The following is an 18,944-nucleotide window of genomic DNA, read 5'->3' on the forward strand; positions in this document are numbered from 1 at the left end:
GTGTCTTGCCTGCATGGCTGCAGACGCTGGTCCGAACAGTAAATTTATAAGTAGCTAATTTACAAGGACCATGATTTTGATATGCAGCAATGGTTGTGGCTAGGACCTATACTCCTTGTACCTTGGTCGTAAGACGTACATGGTAGGTTACACACCAGAGATGCAAGGGCCAGCCTACAGGCACTGCAGCATATTAGTACCATAGATCAGACGTGTAGATTTGCATGTGTAGAAAATGATTGCCAATATACTTACTCCTTACTTTGTTCAGAATCCACATACAATTTTTAAATGGTTATTGTACTGGTATGTTAGTCTTTGCATTTTTTGAAAATTTACTACATTTCTTAATAGACAGTTTACCTTTTTTTTTACCCTCATATTTAGTTTACAAACCAGTGTACTGTGCATTGCGCTCAGTTTCTGTGTTTGCTTTTCCAATGCTTGGGTCTGGGGAAAAAAAATCCTTGTTGGATTAAAAAAACCTTCATTTACTATGGTAGTAACTACTTCCTTGTTTCCTTTGAGTGTTTCCTTCATCTTTCTGATTAATGTTATGTTTGTTGCCTTCCTGCCGATTTTTACCAACAGTTAGATACCTGTAAGCGTATTCTAACTGTGCATTTGTTCCTACAGCTTCATGATATTCATTCATTTGTGTCGTTGTTATATCCTGTTTCCTTCATCTTTTCCATTAATGTAATATTTGTTGTCTTCCTGCCGATTTTTACCAACAGTTAGATACCTGTAGGCGTATTCTACCTGTGCATGTGTTTCCAACGATCTGTGATATTCATTTCTTTGTGTCATTCTTCCAACCTCTTGGGTAGTTAGATACCTGTTGGCATATTCTAACTGTTTGTAGTCTTTCCCATAATTCTTTTTTTAAATCTTGAAGTACACATTATTTCATACATTTTGGCATTAAGAACATTAAATACGCATTTGTAAGATTAACTGGCAATCTCTGCTTTAGAGTAATGGTGCTATCCTTACATTCAAACCATCCACAATTCTTTTTAATGTATGCAGTGTAGTGACCTGCATTGGTTGTAGCTCCTGCATGGTAGATTATACCTACTGTTGTAAAGGTTTTCTTTCCAAGTGACACTTGACAGTGTGTGAATCCAATCAGTTTGCAATTGTTTTTGGTGCCATCTGGATTACAACGTAGAAGCATAAGTATTATGTAGGCACTATGTGATTGTATCAGTAAGGTGGAGCGATTGTCTGAATTGCAAAGAGTACATAATCTGCCATGGTTTGTTTTTTTGTACAAGTTGCTGAAATGGAATGCTCTCACAATTTGGTATGTAAACATACACAAATCGCTCATTTGGGATTTCTTCCTGTATCATTTTGCTACAGAGAGTGCATGTGTGTTTCCACATGTACGAAATCTGGAAAATTTTATTTACAGATATGCTTTTGTTTTCCAACACTAACAGTATGTACATTAGAAATTCTTGTGGATCTTCTTGTGAGTTCATGGTCATTCTCACCACTCCAGCACAGTTGTCCAATTGCTGCCTCACACCATGAACACTGTATGTGTTGTCAGGATTCCTTGTTGCATTTCTATGCAGCACTAACATTTTCAAACACAACTGGTCTGTACTGTGGAGGTAAATATTGTTAACAATCGGTGGCAATTGAAATAGAATATCATTTTCTTCATTTGCATAGCAACTTACCCCACTTTCGTTTGCAAATTTGAATGGTCCAGCAAGTTCTGTATCTGAGGGCATTTTTCGGAATTTCTGTTGCTTCTTTGCCGACGTCCCTGGTTTACATTCCATAGTAGGTTCTTCTATGTTTGCAGTAATTGATGAAAGTTTAGCTTCTTTTCTTTTCTTTCCGGAATTTGCTGTTGGATTCTGTTGCATTTCTGTTTCATTTAGTTTTCTTTTACCGCGTTTTACTTTAACTGAAACGGGGTATTGTTTCAGATGAGGGGTGTACAGTGAACACAATCTATTGTATTCTACAATGCAAGGAATATCAGCTTTGACTTTACTTGCATCAAAGTTCATTAGCAATAGACCGTCAAGTGTACGTAAGCGTGATAATGCTATGTAGCTCATGCCTTCCTTAAAGACTGTGTTTCCTATATCTATCAATGCTTTGTCTAGGGTAAGACCTTGGGATTTATGAATGGTAACTGCATATGCAAGAGTTAGAGAAAATTGCTCTCTACCTACATACATGTCTTTGAAGAGAAGGAATCAAGCAATTGAGCCCCCTAACCTTTTCACTTCTGAAAGTTTATCAAAGCGAATATTGACAAACTGAATGTTGCTATCACATGGGTATGACTGAAAGCCAACAACTGTGCCCAGTGCTCCATTAACTAGCCCTTGCGCTACGTCAAGGTTACATTTAAGCATTACTCTACAATTTAAGGATAATTTCAATATTTTCTCCAACCCAGCTATGTTGGAGATTGAATTTTTTAAACTATTTAGTCTTGTTGTGGTTTGCTCACACATGGGTACTGTCATACCATGTACGTCTAGTTTGTCTGTGGCACTAATTTCCAGTATTGGTTGCTTCTTGCGATAATACTCCAACTCTACTACTCTTTAAGATGTTGGCATAAGTGAGATCTGCAGATTGCTGCATGTTCTCAGTTAATTCTCTATATTGGAAATGTTGCCAAAGGTTAACATTACCTATGCTACCAACAGTTTTCCGGCAGAGTTTGTGGCCTAAGGTTTTAAAAAGTGGTTCACCTTTCACTGGTGTCAATTGTAGAAGATCTCTGAAAATGATAATGTGTTTCCCTGCAAAGAGTTCTTTGTTGTTACTTTTAAGTACTTCTTGCAATCTGAGATGAATCAAAGCCAACATTAGGTTGGAGATCATGCTCACTTCATCTATTAGTAGCATTTTCATTTGTTTCAATACTCTGCGTAATTCCATTGCAGCTTCTGCAGAAAGTTTGCAGTAGTCTAATTTATTTTGATGTTCTACTGGAAGCAGTAGCAATCGGTGTAAAGTGACACCGACTATGTTGTAGGCAGCTAGACCTTTGGGGGCCGTAGCAACAGCTGGCAGTTTGTTGTTTGTCAATTGTTGAATGAACTTGCTGATGATTTTGATTAAGAATGTTTTCCCTGATCCAGCTTCACCACTGACGTACAGCAGTATAGTTTTCTATTTTTGGCAGGTACATTCTTTATTTTCATGTTGTACACCATGTACAATTAGTTTTGTTACATCTTCAAAAATGGTGCACTGATCGTTGTTAAGTTTTGCTTGTTGTACAGTTAAGTCTTCTGTATCTTCTTGATACTGATACATGGTGTTTTTTACTTCTGCCATAGTTACTTCAGCCTCATTTGCTATTAGTGGTTGTCCTAGTGGTTCTTGACTTCCTGTTACAGAAGGTTGACTATTGTTGGAAGAGCCCTTATCTAGTTGGGCCTGAAGTAGTTCTTCCTGTTGCTGCTCATTGTGTAACATTGTTTTATACTGTGTAAAGTTCACATTGATGATAGCGCTTTCATTTGCTTTGAAAGCATCTTCATAGTAGTCATAGTCATCTAGTATGTCTTCCTCTTTTCTCCATGGTTTGAAAAGTTGTAACAGAGACATGTAATATACTTCTTTCTGTTGAGGACTTTTTAATTACAATTTTACATGATTAATTAAGCTTCGTTTGGTTAGTTTCACTAAGCTCCCTTCACAATCGGTCACTCTATATCTACTTTTACTTTAATCCGGTTTTACATTATTTTTGTATGCAAAGTTTTGAGCTATGTGGTATAGACATGTGCTTTCCAGAGTGCTACTCCTGTTTGAATAGTATGTGTCCAGTAAATTGTTTTTCAGAATGTCTTGGCTGTTGGGATCATTTCTGGCAATTGTTTCTATATCCTCATATGATTTTAGCACTCTTTTTCTAGATGTTGCAGGACCAAGACTGAGCCATACTATGTTGTCTGATTTTCCATACAAAGCAATACTGGTTAAATGATCTGCTGCTTCATAGGTGCCACATTCTCTATGAGAGAGCATTTTTATGCCTAGGCTGTACAATTTCTGTGGTAATGTTTTGTCTGATGCTAGGTCATCCCAGAGGTTTTGAAGCTCTGTTTTTCTGCTTTTGTTAAGTAGGCTGTAACATATCGTGCAACAGCAGTGAAATTGTCTGCAATGTACTGCATATCCATGTTTGCATTCCATAAGAGGGCAATGATTACATTGAAATCATTGATATATTTTGATTCTTCCCTTCTTTTTATGTAATTCGTGTTCTTAGGTGATTTACCTTTAACACTCTGTCGAACTGAAGACATGAAGTTGTTTACTTCACCTGTTTCTGTAACTGGTCTAGGGAAACCAAAGCGGCATTTGGTGTAGTATTTACCTTTGTGTTTGTATTTGCGGCAACAATATTTGCCACATGTGTGTCTTTGAAATTGTAAAATCTGCCCATGCAGCTCACTATGTGTCTGTTCAGAAGGGATTTCACAAGTGACATATTTTTGGATAAACTGCAAAACAGTGCTGTCACTGTCGTGACCACATTTCGGTGCACCTTTGATCCATAACAGCATGTGAATATGTGGTGCTCCTCTCGCTTGATATTCTTTTCTCCAAAAGAAGTGCTGCACTTCTCCAAGGGGAGGAACAGTTTTATTGCAAATAAAGTGTAGCATGGCAGTGAAACGATGATGGAAATATCTTGACACATTAACTGGATCTAGAGAGCAAAGTTCTCCAGGTGTTACTATATCTATGTTGTTTTTGTTGCTGTTTGGTATGCGTAGGAACTCATGTAAATCTTTCCCTGCATATTCGGCACAACTTAGCGTAACAAACCAAGTCGGTGGTCCTAGGTTTCTGATCATACAACGCACGTCTATGTGCCGTCGGAACCAGTATTCCTTTGTACCATGCATGTTTGCAAACAAATTTGTTATACTTGATTGTAAAACCTCATCTTTTTCCTGTACTTTTTGTATTAACTGTGTAGCTGACATATTTTGAAAGTGGGTACCAGATTTAAGAATGTGTGCAACTCCGTAACATAGTGCTGCTAATTCACTTTCATAGAGTAGGTGGAATATGTATTCCACATTTTGTCTAAATCTGGGATCTTGCGAATACATTTGTAATGAACAGTATTCTGATGCCCCAATCTGAGTGGGTCTATCATCGTGTCTTCCACCTTTGCCAGTAGGAAATAGCAGTAGAAAGGCACGTGCTTCTATACTTTTTTCCCATATACTCATTGGTGACCCTTTGGTTTGTCGCATGTGGTAAGTATCTAGTGCATCATCTATGCTTTCATTGGAATGCAATGGATGAATTGTGTAATGGTCCAAAAGAGTGGATACTGTAGCAGGATCCAGAAGTTCGAATTGTCCAGTTTCCGATGGCTCTTGAATTATTTCAGTTGTTTCCCTTAAGCTTTCATCAATATTTATTTCCTTGTAGTACTCATTATTTTCTTTTAGCTATTGCAATGCTTGTCTAACTTTGTGTAAGTCTACAAATTGTTGCCAAATTTTTTTGTCCTTTGTTGGTACTCCATTTACCAAGACTATTAAAGAATGCTCTATTGAACGTTTCACTCCTAGAGTGTGTACATTTTCCATTAGATCTAATGGCAAATACACTACTTTGCCACGAATGCCTTTCATCAATTCAGAGGAAGGTAAATTTGCTGTTTTTGGATGAAGGCGTATAATTGCTTGAAATGCGTGAACTGTTTGAATTATTATGCTCTCATACAAATTGAGCTGCTGCCAGATTTTTGGTAATGGAAACAATTCTAAATTATTTGTAATAGCATGTGAAGGAGTGTGGTTGTTGTCTAATTTTGTAGTACAGTAACTGCAAAATATTAGGTGTTCAGTTAGCTCATATTTGTTTTCTGCTAAAAGATAGAGAGCTCATTCAAACCATTTAGAATCTTCATTGTCTTCTATTTTGTATGCTATGTCCACATTTTTTGTGTTCCTTTTGTAAAACTTTCTGCAGCAACACACACACATGGTTTGGTACTTCAGCCGATGACCTTTTAAATTTTACTATTTCTTTTCTGTATGTGTGTAGTAGAAGGTTGGTATGTGCAGAATTGTTGCTACTATGTTCTAAAACTGTTGCATTTTGTAAGTGGCTCTCACTTCCAAAATACTTTCTCTGAATACGGTCAATTTCTTCTTGTAAGTATTTGGGTGTACCATGCAGAAGAGTGGTATTTAAGTTGCCTAATTCTGAAGCTGGACTTTTTGCATAGTATATTTTATACACTAGATTTTTTACATTGGAATGATGTATTGATATCCTTTTGATAGCATGAAAGTTGCTTTTGAAAATAGGTCCAGAAATGCAGGCTAATGAATGTCTTTTTAGTCCTGTGTATTTCCACACTGGACAAATATCCATATTTTGCAGCACTTTCATTTTACTTCTCTCTTTACCTTTTACATATTGATTAAGGAACTGACATAAAGATTTGAACGCTTTGTTTGGAATGGTACACATTGATGTGCACAGCCATTTGTATACTGCATGGTGTGGTTCTGCTGAATCGAGAGGTAATTCCGAGTTTTCAGGGAATACATTTGTAAGCAGTGTTTCTTGTTCCATGATGGTAGTATTGATTTTCTCATACCCTCGTCCACTGCTATGGATGGCAATTGTGTTTTTTTGCTTTTGTTTGTATGCTTCTTCATTAAAATATGGTTCTGTGGTTGTTGTGTGACTCCATTCACAACCACAAACATGTAAGAAATTATTTTTGTTCACATTCTGTTTATTGCTCAGTTTCTTTTGTAGTTTAGTACTTAGTTTTGTTAGTGCTTTCATCCTATTTAACACTAATATAAACAACTTTCTTTTGAGAAGGATTTCACTGTCCACAAGACCTTGTAGGATTAACTGTCTACGGTAGGTTTTAAGGGGTGAGGATGATTTCGGTCCTCTTCTTAGTAGATTCTGAAGGACTCTGTGACAAAACATTTTTGATAAAATACTTTTTTTACTATGCGTTCTTGTTACACTATCAGGATTATTAGGAGCATTGTTAACTGTAACTTATTTTTGTGCATTGAAAAATGTATCCCTGGTGGTTTTATTCACTGACAATCACAATATAAAAATGGAATGTTTCGCCCACATGTATGTTTCGATGCGCGTCTCTGTGAGTGTGACTCACTGTATGTGCAAGTGCATAGGGACATTATTACGCTCATCTGGTATCCACAAGGACGCCACCCAGCCGGGTTACTTGCTAATATACTTCTCAGTGGTGCCCAGATGTGGTCTGCAGGGAAGGTTCCGCCTAAAAATATAGGAGGACTGTGTTCAGGACTGGCCGACCGGGGTAAGTATCCTCCCTCCACCCCGGTATGATTTCAGCTGCTCTGGGGCCCTCTCCTCACCTTGTGGTAGAGTTAGACGTGCTCTCCGTCCTGCCTTCTTGCAGGGGCGCGTTGTCTTTCGTGGGCGTGTGAGGTCCAGTTACTTCACTGACGCCGCCCTGTTTGATATCGTTCAGGTAGGTCTTATTGCTGTTCTTTAGTATTGTTGCTATCCTGCATGCCTTTCTTTGTTTAATAATGTCTCTTTTTCTCCCTTAGGTATGCAGAGCTTCAGCGTGGCGAACTGGCTTGGTTGAGCCTCGCTGGTAAATGATGGCGCATTAAGAGTGCTATGATGTGGTAAGCGCTATGCGCAGCGCTACGATGTCTTGCCTTTGCTAACCTGTTTTTTCCTTCTTTCCTTGTAGGTTGCGGTGTTCTTCAGCGGGTGTGGAATTTCCAGAGTGGTGCCAGCCGAGAGGCGACCAGCCAGGTAAGCCTTTAGAGCAGTTCATAATTTGCAATGTCTCGTATGCTTTCTTTAATGTTGCCTCTATCTTCCTCTTTCAGGTCGTTCAATCCGGGAGGCGTACAGATTCAAGGAAGCTGTTCTCAGGAGCTGCGAGTAGCTAAAGATGAAGACTGCAGGTAAGATGCTGCTGCTAATGATGTTCCTTTTGTCTCCTTGCAGGTTCTGCTTCTCTGAGGTTCGTGGGTATAGCTGGACACAGTGAGCGTCATGTTGCAAACTGCAAAGCAACGCGAAGCGTGTTGTCTTGCTCGGGTGTGGTGGAAATAGCCCCAACAAAATAGTCCAGGTAAAGTAGTCCCTAGGCTACCACACCCAAAACACTGTACCGCATGGCTTAATTCCTAGGAACCAAGTTATGTGGATGCCTCCGTGTTGGCTGACAAACACAATAAAGTAGTTCCCAAGCACATGTTTTTCATGGTGTATGAGCCTTTCGCCATAGGTGCCAGGACTGGCCCCAGGAGGGATTTTGAAGAGGATGCCAGGCTCTAGAAGCCCGAGTCCTGACTCCACCTGGCCAATGGGTTTGCCAGAGGGGGTTTTGGGCGAGGGTCGTGACAGGCATCCCCTTTGTTTCATGGTGAGCAATATTTCACCAGCATTGTGGAAGTGAAATAAAGTGACATATTTTGGGTGCATCTTCAAGAAAGTACACTAGGAATGCTGACACATTTTTTTGATAGCAACATCATTAAAGTGATTAATTGTGAAAATGCCCGCATATTTGGTTTTCGCAGCATCATGGAAGTGATTTACAATTGTAGTGCTGGCATGTGTTTTGGACACTGTATTATGAATGTGATTTACAGTTTCAATACTGGCATATGTTGCAGGGGCAACATCATAAAAGTGATTTACAATATGAATACCGACATACATTGTGGCCACAGAAAAGTTATATACAGTGCCAATACTAGCATAAATTATGGGTGCTATATCATGGAATTGATTCACAGTGGCAATGCCACAATACCTTGTGGTTACAGCTTTGTGAAATAGATATACCTTGGCAATGCTGGCATGTATAGCGGGTGCAACATCTTGTAAGTCATTTACAGTGCCAATACCAGCATACATTATGGGGGAAGCTTTATAAAAATGATTTACCCTAGCAATGATGGCATAAATCGTTGTGCCACAGCTCCATGAAACGATTTACTTTAATAAAACCAGCATTTATTGTGGGAGAATCATAATGAAAGTGATTTACAGTGGCATTGCTGGTATACATTGTGCTTCAGCATCATGAAAGTGATTTACTGTGGCAATGCTGGAATGTATTCTCGGCGGATGCACCATCCTGACCCTGATCATTGTGATATGTTGTGAATGCTGCTTCTTGAAAGTTATTTGTAGTAGCAATGTTTGCATATATTTGTTAGCACAGCATCATGAAAGGGATTTACAATGGTAATGCTGGCATATATTGTGGGCAGAGCATCATAAAATGCTTTTTAACTGTTGGTTACCTGGCATGTATTAGCATTGCTTTTACCCCATTTTTCTCAGACAGAAATTGTGCTTTAATTGCACCATTTCAACTCATTATTTCAAAAAATGATCTTGAGTGGAGAAGCCCCCTCACCCATAATTTATGTTGTGCTACCTTACTAGGCTCAGTCACGCACACTAATTTTGGAAGCTATTTAGCCCATGCATTGCAAATATTCATCGGCTAAACTGATTGTTATTAATTAGAACGCTTGTGCCCCCTAGGAAGGCAGTCCCCTGCCTCATCAGCACCAGAAACTGCCTTATCCACTGCTTACATTCATGTTCTCAACCTCATTTAAGTACTGGGTAATGAAAGAGGGACAAAGTGGTGATGCTAATCTGTGCATATTGCACATTACAAATCGCTACTAAATCAGTACATGTTCTGCACAACAAACACTCATCAATAGATTTGGGTACATACCTCTCTACATCAGCTGGTACATTGAAGTCCACTATCAATCGTTTCATAGGTTGCAAAGGACCACATAAATCACGGTGCTGTGGAAGAAAGCATATCATTAATACAAATGTGTATTCATGATACCCACCATTTTTTCTTCAAAATGTTTATGATGTTTCAACACCTATTTTTGCTCACAAAAGTTCATTAAAGTTGGCACATCGAAAATTCCACCTGATCACACCTGCATATTACTATATGATAAAAGGCCAGATATGTTTGTCCGAAGCAGGCATGCGCCTGCTTCGCCTGTTACCACCAATAGAGGGAGCTGTTGCCTTACGCATACAACAATATAACTTCATGTTGCACAGTAGAGACTGCCTGCTTCACCTATTATCACCGCTACAGGGAGCTGTTGCCTTATGCATACAATAATAAGACTTCAAGTTGCATACACTAAGAAAATATATACATTAAAAAAAACATATAAACACAAATTCATTATATTAAACACTATTTCTCCAACAAAATAAATTACTTTTTTCCCCATCCAGAGAGCTTTCTGTAAATACAATTAGTTTCACCATATCACTCTGCCACAATGTCTCTATTCACACTCTGAAAATGTCTTTCCTCACACACTTTGGCCCGTGTACATGGGCTGTTCCACAGGTAAAGATTATATTCTGTAACTGGGATAAAAAAAACAGAAATATGCAAGAAAATAATAAAGTAGTTACTAAAGCTTAATTTAAGAAGGCAGTGTCAGTGCTCACAAATAGATTAAATAAACACTCACAGTTCACATAATGCACTCATTACAGTTAAAAAATGATCATGTTTAATCTGCTTTCAGAATAGCAGAACAGCTGAATAGAAGGTGCCGAGGCAGAACTTCCATTTACAATCCATACATCCCCAGAAAATTCACAGGGAAGCTGTGCATTTCAATTATAAATGGTACCCCATGAAGGGTGTGTCAAGCTTAACACTACTGCTGCTGAGTCAAATACACTACCTGACAAGGAAATCCATCTACGCATGTAAAGTGAGGTAGGCAAAATGTGCAACTGTGATGACATACAAATTGCACATGGATGGGGATTCACAAAGGACCCCTTATGCACAAGGCACAATTTGCACCTATTGTATGTTACATGGACCTTATTCATAAAAAAGAGAAAATTACCAGGCACAAGTCTGAAGAGTGGGTCCCAGGAATGGCCCTTATGACCCCTACGTGAATGTCAGCTCGCAGGATAAGGAATGATGTCACCGACTACCCCACAGATATAAGAAGCGCTACTCACTCAGACAACCATTTAAACCATATCCAGTTGATGATTTCAAGCACACAGAGGTCTCATCAATAGACCAGGTCAACTGACAATAAGGCCAGATATCGATGGCGTCATTATTGACATAGCTGCATTAGTCATGACGCATATATGCAACCATGCATGAAGCTACACAAACATGCACTAGTGTATTTCTTATAGACATGAAAAACATGCTTATGACTCCGGTAGGTAAAGGATGGATACATTTACAAAACGCTGAGAACCTTTCATTTCTTCAACAAAGTGGAAAAAGCAAGATGCCGAACACACGTGGACCACGCTTTCTCATGCTTTATTGCAACTAACCATTAGAAGCCATGGAGACACATAAGGAGCCTACAGGGTGACTTCAGTGAATCAGGAAGGAAACAGAGGCCTCAGATACATGGAAGGGGAGGAGACATTATCCCTGCCACAGGTGCAGAGCATCTGTTCACATCACAGGACAAGGGCAGGTGGAAAGTTCATGGTTCCCAAGGCAACAAGCCACCTGCAAGAATTAAGACTAAAAATCCTAATAATTACCGATGGAAAGGCTTTATTTTGCCGTCCTCTCACACATGACCCAGCAGAGCAGGACAATGCTCACTCACTCGTGGTGGGAATGGAGCCGTTCCCAGCAAGACGGGGAGTGGAATGATACAAGTGTTGCTCCCAATAACTGTAATCTGCAGGCACTCTCTCAGGCTAGATGAGCAACAGTGGCAACAATATGGAACACACAGCCCTCAATGTTCCTTCCCATCACCTTCAAAAAGGTACACTGAGCTCTGTGACCAGACAGGGTCCCAGACCTGGGAGACCCTGCTTTAGCCAATCCAGAGGCCCTCTTCATGAGATGCTATAAAATGGTGCATGGGCCAATGGTCTTCCTGCAACTCTGCAACAGTATAGGTTGCAACATTTTTTGGGTGGTAGTAGATGGAGCTACGTTCTTGCGGTGCAGAGTCTTTAATGTGCCCAAGTGTCTCCGCTATTTACCGGAAAAAATACAGTGAGTTCTCCACATGCCAGTCCACAAAGCTGGCAGTAGAGGATGGTTGCTACGTCTGGGTGGCAAGAAGCTGTCTTGTCCTGCTGCATGCCTGGAGGGCTGTAAGGTGACCGGCAGAAATTGAGTCACATGGCAGGTGCACACCGTGCGTGAAGAGGTCCTCAAGAACCACCTTGGAGAAATTCCTGCCCACTTTCCGTGGGACGCCCAGCAGACTGGAAATGCAGAGCAGCAGGTTAGGGCAGAGTCGCTGTCCAAGCGACATCAGCGGATCACAGAATCTAAGTATAGACTTTTGCTATGTGGCAAAAGGAGAGGGTTTTCAAAGGATTCACTTCATGGTTGTGTTGGGGTTTTGGTCTAGCAGGGAGTGTTGTTGTTGAATTTTTGTTCTTAGTTAGGGAACATTCAGTCTTGGGTCAATCGGTTTTGGCAGTCAGCTTAGACGATTGACTTCAGGGTACGTATGACAAAATACATGTAAATATCATATTGCTTGTGGGTTGAGCGTTGTAGCTTGCGTCATGGATGATGGTATTCCTGTGTATAGGGGTTAGTAGAGGAAGCTAGCTTGTGTCACGGAAGGTGCTCTCCTGGTTAAGTCTCGCAGAGATGTTTTATCTATAATGTGACGCTATAGGTACAGGATCACATGAATTATTGGTATTCCCTGTTGGTTAGGCAGGGAAGTGGCCTTGTATATGTTATTTATGTTCTTTCAGGTTTAGCATTGTGCTCGGGGGACTGTATAGGCAGACAGATTCAAAGGGGCGGGGGATGATGATTTCTTCTTCTTTGTAGAGGTGATGTCACCAACAAGGTTTTTGTGTAGGACTTCAGGTACACTGGAGGTGCGCAGCTTTAGGTGGATAAAAACTACAATTGAGGTTCGAAACAGTGGCCGCACCTTTGGGGCCATGCATGGAAAGCACATGAGCAGGGTTGTTAGGTGAGACTTTGGGGCGCAGGGCTGCAGATGGGCGTGCGTGGAGCACACCCATGGTAATGGGTTTAAGCCAGAGAGGCTGAGGTTAAAGTGGTGATTTAATGGTCATGAGTGGTACCGGTTAAGTGGTATTGAGGTGAAAAACTGAATAAAAGTACTCCAGTAAGTGGAGGTGACGACATCCCGATTTGCGGTCAAGTAAGTATTGACAAATGTATCCAGGTAACACCCCCACAGCATATGTGCAAGTCCCTCCCACAATAAAAGGACAAAATCTGTAAGTATAGCACATAATGGACTTGGGGTATAGAAGGCAAATTGGCAAAGCAATGGCCTAAGGAGAGCTTTTCCAAATGTGTGCAGCAACAATTACACACTTACTTACATACATCTTACAAGGGGAAAAGGTTAAGCAAGGGAATGGCCATAATGGAGTTGTGGAAAATGTTTCAGGACGAGGAAGAGGACGTGGCGAGGTGACAATGGATGCTGAGCCAGCGAGAGGTGGGAGGTGATTTACCCTTGGCTCCCCATCCTCCTCCTCAAATGGTGGGTGAAGGAACAGCAGCGAAAAGTCATGGATTATACCCTACGGGGGAATTAAAAGCAACAGCGGGATGCACCGCCAGAGTATAGTAAGGATAAGGGGCAAAGCAAGGCAGGACAGGTTACCAAGTAAGTGCAGAATGCTGGGAGAGAAGGCAAGGAGCTTAGCGAGATCCAGGCAAGGTTTACGAAGAATGACCTGGAGTAAGAGGGAGTTAATGAGGGGCAAGAGGCAATAGTCCTGAATGAATGGGTAGGTGGACAGATATTGCTTAAACTGGATGGGAAGAGAGCAGGAGATTTAATGTGCTTGAGCAGAGAAGTCACGGGTAACAAGGACGCAGAAGAAGTACAAAGATGGGAGCGAGAAGAAAGGGAAGAGAGAAAAAGGGCACATAGAGAGAAAGGAAGAGCAGATGCACAAGAGAGAGAGGAAAGGGAAAAGAGGAGACAGAGAGAGCTTGTGCCCATAAGCCTCGGGTCCCTAGGTGGATGGTATAAATATATGAAGTAAAAATTGAGGATATAGCCAAAAGAAGGCAGAAGAAGAGCAGGAGAGGCAAGCGCAAATTAATAAGAACAAAGGTAAGTTGAAACTTGGACTCCTCAGGGAGCGGTGGGGCAGTGAAGACGAGGGACGCTGTTTAAGGGTGACAGAAATCAAGTTGGATTTGGCACATTTTAGTGATGGCGAGGACAAGGAGACACAATGGAGGAGTGAACCAGACAGAAGCGGGATAAATAGCAGGGCTACTGCATGGGTGGATAGAAAGGAGGCTGAGTACTCAATGAGAGGGGAATGCAGAAATATCAGCTAAGCAGGAGGAAAGCAGCAGGGAGATGTAGTATTGAGGAGGCTTAGAGTTGAAGAGGACAGTGACAGTGCCAACGGGACCACTGGGTCATACAACGATTCATTGGGGAGTGAGGATGACGTAGAGGAGAGAGCCTCTCATCGCTCCAGAGATGTAAACCCAGACAGAGACTAAGGGCCTCATTACATGGATGGCGGTAAGGGTTTACCGGTACCAGTATTTTACTGGTACCGGTAAATCCGTACCGCCTTACTACGAGGCCCATTTGCGGGTTGGGGAATTTAACACCTGCTTTTTGCAGGCGGTAAAAACCAACCCGCAAAGGGACGACCAGGGAGCTAATTACGGTACCGCAATTTGCGGTACCGTAATTAGCACCTTCCCTATTCCCATAGAGCCCTATGGGGCAGAAATGGGAATGGGGAAGGGCAATGGTGGAAGGGGGAATTACCGTCCCGCCAACCTTGGAATAGGGCAGTTATTCCCCTTTCCACCAAGGCGGTGCCGGTATTTTACCGGCATGAGCCATGGCGCTAATAGTGCCATGGTTCACCGCCATCCGTGTAATGATGCCCAAAGTGTGGGGAGACAATAGAGACATGGACAGACAAAGGGAAGTTGTGGGAGAATGGCTGCCACGTCCTAAGGGTATATCGCGCAGCGCAGGCAATATTAACCCACATGCGCAGAAGCTTAGGGCCCTGTCGAGGTGGAGGAAAGGAGAAATGACAAGGGCTTTCCCCACCACCAAGCCCATGGGGAAACAAAGCAGAGGGATAGGACAGACACAGTGTCCACTGTTAGAGGAGGGAGGAGGGAGACCTCAATACATACCATGGCAGAAGATGGAAAAAGACAATTTGAGATGCAAGTTACCTTTGTTGACTGCTGGGGCTGGGAAATGGATTTATGAACTAGAGAGACTGGCGGCAGGAACAAAATTGGTGGTTAGGGGACATGAAGAGTTTACTTTTTACAATTCTCGCGGAAGTAGCAGATGATGTATGGAAAAGAGCTGGATACCCTGGAGTGACAGTACAAAACACGGCACACAATAGTGCGCCTTTCAATAATTGCCAAACGACTGTATGGCATGCTCTAAGGGTGCAATACCCAGACACATCAGACATCGGCACAATTATGGCATGAAAGATGAGGGAGGACGAGGATTCACTTCAATATATTCAATCTATTCAAGAGAAATGGCATTTGAAGACATGGAAACCGTGGGATAAAACTGTGGGGTTATTTTATCATATATTGTGTCAGGGGTTGCCTGACCAGGTACAAAAGCAGCTCAAGAAACTAGTGGGGATGGGGGCCAAATCCTGGTCAGAAATTCAGCTATAGTGCACTATTCAGACTAATGCAAGAGAACGCAAGAAAGAAGTGTGAGGAGAGAAAATAAGAGGAAGCCAGGCTAGTGCAGAAGAAATTATCAAAATACACAATGGAAGGAGCAGTCTCTACCAGTGGGGAAAGTGCCAGTAAGCTGCAGGCACAGCACAGACCGCCAACGATGGGAGGAGGCTTCGCCAGGCGAGGAGACGTACACCACAGGTTTAGAGGGTCATGGAGAAGCGCCCAGTGGAAGAGGATGTGGACATCAAATGCAACTAGGGAAAGAGAGGTTTCAGGAGGGCTATCAGAGACCAATGGCGGGACCACCCCAGTGTTGGGTGTGCAGACAAGAAAGGTAGGGCACATTTAGAGCAGATGTGGGAGGTAACAGAATGGGGGATGCCGCACCATCCCACATACCAGTGTGAAAAACCAGATGGTTTTTCACTGCATGGACCCCAGTGATCCATTACTTAGGTGTCTATTTGTTTCGGGTATGGCCTGCACACCTAATTTTTGGACATGGAGCTATTAGAAGAAATTAATAATTAGAAGATTGAACTAAGCATTTTAGATTTTAGGGTGCACTGGAGAAAAAACATGGCTCGGGGGGCGGTGGCAGACAATGTTTTTTAGATGTTCACCACTGTGAAGGGATCTTTGAAGCTTCTAACTAGTCAATTCACATTATTTTTATTGATTTATTTTTTACTGAAAAATGGGAGTCCCACACACCTCCCTCAATTACTGTCTCGCACTAATTTCTTTACACCAAACCGCAACTGATCACCTATATTTTAAAATACATTTAAAAAGGTGGTTAATAATGCAGCACAATGTAATTCAACCAGCTTGATAGTCAAACAAAATGTGGAATATACCTTTTGGTGATGTCTCTGAGATGCAATTCTGAGAACTAAATGGGTGTGATTGAAAAGTGCAGAGGATTTTCGTTTTTCATTTGGGCCCATTGATGAAATTCTCAAAAATGACCTGCACATTTCCACAGGGGTTGGGACGGGCTGAACAGTAGCACAAACATGTGCTGGTCAGCCACCTTGCATACGTTAGTGTCGGGAGCCTTTCCTGTCACTGTCAAAGGTGGTAAGAAAGAGAAATGCATTTCTTTATTTTATTTATTTATCCATTGGTCACTTATTAGGCGCTTATGCAGTTAGCAAAACTGTTTCAAAGCGCCCACAGGGCAGACAGGATGGGGACAGGGTAAGACAATGTAGTACAAAATAATGAGAGTAAGGGAAGGGGAGACAAACCTACTATGCTTGTAAGTGTCCATAATGTGCAGGTGCAAAGTGGGGAGGGGAAAGGGATAAGGTGCTTTGAAGCTCATGGATAAGTGCTCCGGGTAAGTGCTAAGAGGAGGAGAAAGTAAGTGCAACCACCGATTCGTGTGTGAGCCAAGTAAGTGCAGTAGAAAGACAGTGGCTGGGATAAGAGATGTGGGGGGTCAAGGCCCTGAGGACACATAAGGGCCCTGCACATCAGTCACACAGCTGTAATATTAGCAGAGAAGCAGGAGGTAAAGAAAAAGGTCTTCAGGCTTTTTCAGAACTTAAGGAGGTTTTGCTCAAGATGCAGAGGGAGAGGGAGGCTGTTCCACAGGAGGGAGCCAGTCAAGGAAAGTGATCTCCCACCAGCTCAGGGGTTGCAGCGTGGAGGAAGGAATATTAAGGAGGGGGCTATTGCAGTAGTCTAGCCTGGAGAGAACCAGAGCACGGGTGACATTGAGTCTCTGAGGGAAGGTGAGGAAGGGTAGAGGCCCTTTGAGAAGAGTTGAAAGTAGGACTTCTTGACAATGTCCTAAATATGAGGGATGAAGGAAAGGGAGGAGTTGAAGGTGACTCTGAGATTCCTGGCCTACAGTGGAGGGGATTTGGGGGGGAGGGGTCTGCATGGAGGAATGCCATGGAAGAAGTATGGTGCAGGGGACACAATAGGGAGAATTTCTGTTTTGCTGGCCTTGAGGCAGATGCATTCCGTTTCAAAAGATGAAAACGTAGGTGAAAGAATAGCAGATCAGACCGCTGCTCTAACACTTCGAAGAAAATGCATGAAAGGTTCAGAAAGGAGCATCTCCTATATTGGGCCTGCCTGTGTGGCTAGTCCAAACAGGTGCAACCGGCGCCTTTGGTTTTTGCTGCATTTCAAAGTGGACTGCATTGCTGAGCTTGATATATGCATTGACATGTGCAGAAACACTGTCCTATTTGCACAAAAGTGCAAAGGGAATGAGCAATGGCATCTGAATGTGCACACCAGAGATGCACACATTCAATTGCCCTTTGTGGATTGGGGCGCACCTTTCCTTTGGTCAAAATAGATGTGCTAGCCCCAAAAAGTTTTGATTGCCCTATTTAGTTTACAATGGTGCAAAGACATGAACACATCCATGTTGGGCAATTCGTGCTGCTTGAGTAATATACGCCTCAGAGAATAGTGGCTAATGTGGAAGGTGGGATCTGCAGGGTAAGCTCCAGATCTGGCCAGGTCTTTAAGTGCATAATGTTTTGTACCACGGTGAATAAAAACATGTGAGCAAACTTATGTTGTGCTGCCCTTGCTCCACTTTCACATTTCTGTGATTCTGTCCATCCTTGCCTTGGGATTGGACCCCTTTCAGAGCTTTGGATTTCTCTATCGTTCTCTCTATAAGGGCCTTTATGAAGAACATATGGACAACCACCGACCCTAGCGCCTCAGGCTCAGGTGTTTTCCAAAGTATTTGAATCCCTTTCTATGGGTGCTACCTCATTTCAAAATTCTTGAAGAGGCTTCTGGTGGTATAAACGAGTTGGGACAGAAATGAGCTCACTCCATTTCTTGTTAGGCCTACATATGAGATGAGATTCTATGACAAGACAGGAGGCGAGCATTATGCTTCATCTTCTTTTATTACTACTCCTCAGCAGTTCAACAACATATATAAAACCATGGAAAATACCCAACAAACTTTTCCATTTTCTTTTTTTTTTTTTTTTTTTTTTTTAACTACAACCCCCATGAGTCTCTGTAGTCCGTGCTCATTCCACCAGTCCTGATCTCCTTCCTGTACTTAGGCTCCTCCTCTTCTTTTACTGCTCTTCAAGCAGATAAGTACCTTTTCTCCACTCTCTGTACGACTGGGGTAAAATGCCTGTGTGAGAGTGGGTGATTATCGGCAAATAAGTTGAGACACGGCTGGAGTGTATAGGAG

At 42.0% G+C, this 18,944-nt stretch overlaps 1 protein-coding gene across 1 annotated transcript in view; it reads right to left on the minus strand.

The window, feature by feature from the left end:
* The window catches only part of LOC138527266 (galectin-1-like), a 101,110-nt gene that overhangs the window by 65,362 nt on the left and 16,804 nt on the right, over positions 1–18,944 (minus strand). The window contains exon 4 of the mRNA XM_069638361.1: positions 9,767–9,843. Within this exon, the coding sequence (XP_069494462.1) occupies positions 9,767–9,843 (77 nt within the window). The remainder of the gene's footprint in view (positions 1–9,766; positions 9,844–18,944) is intronic.

Source organism: Ambystoma mexicanum, chromosome 14 (genome assembly GCF_040938575.1).
Source record: "Ambystoma mexicanum isolate Mex_15411 chromosome 14, UKY_AmexF1_1, whole genome shotgun sequence".
NCBI classification, from domain to species: domain Eukaryota; kingdom Metazoa; phylum Chordata; class Amphibia; order Caudata; family Ambystomatidae; genus Ambystoma; species Ambystoma mexicanum.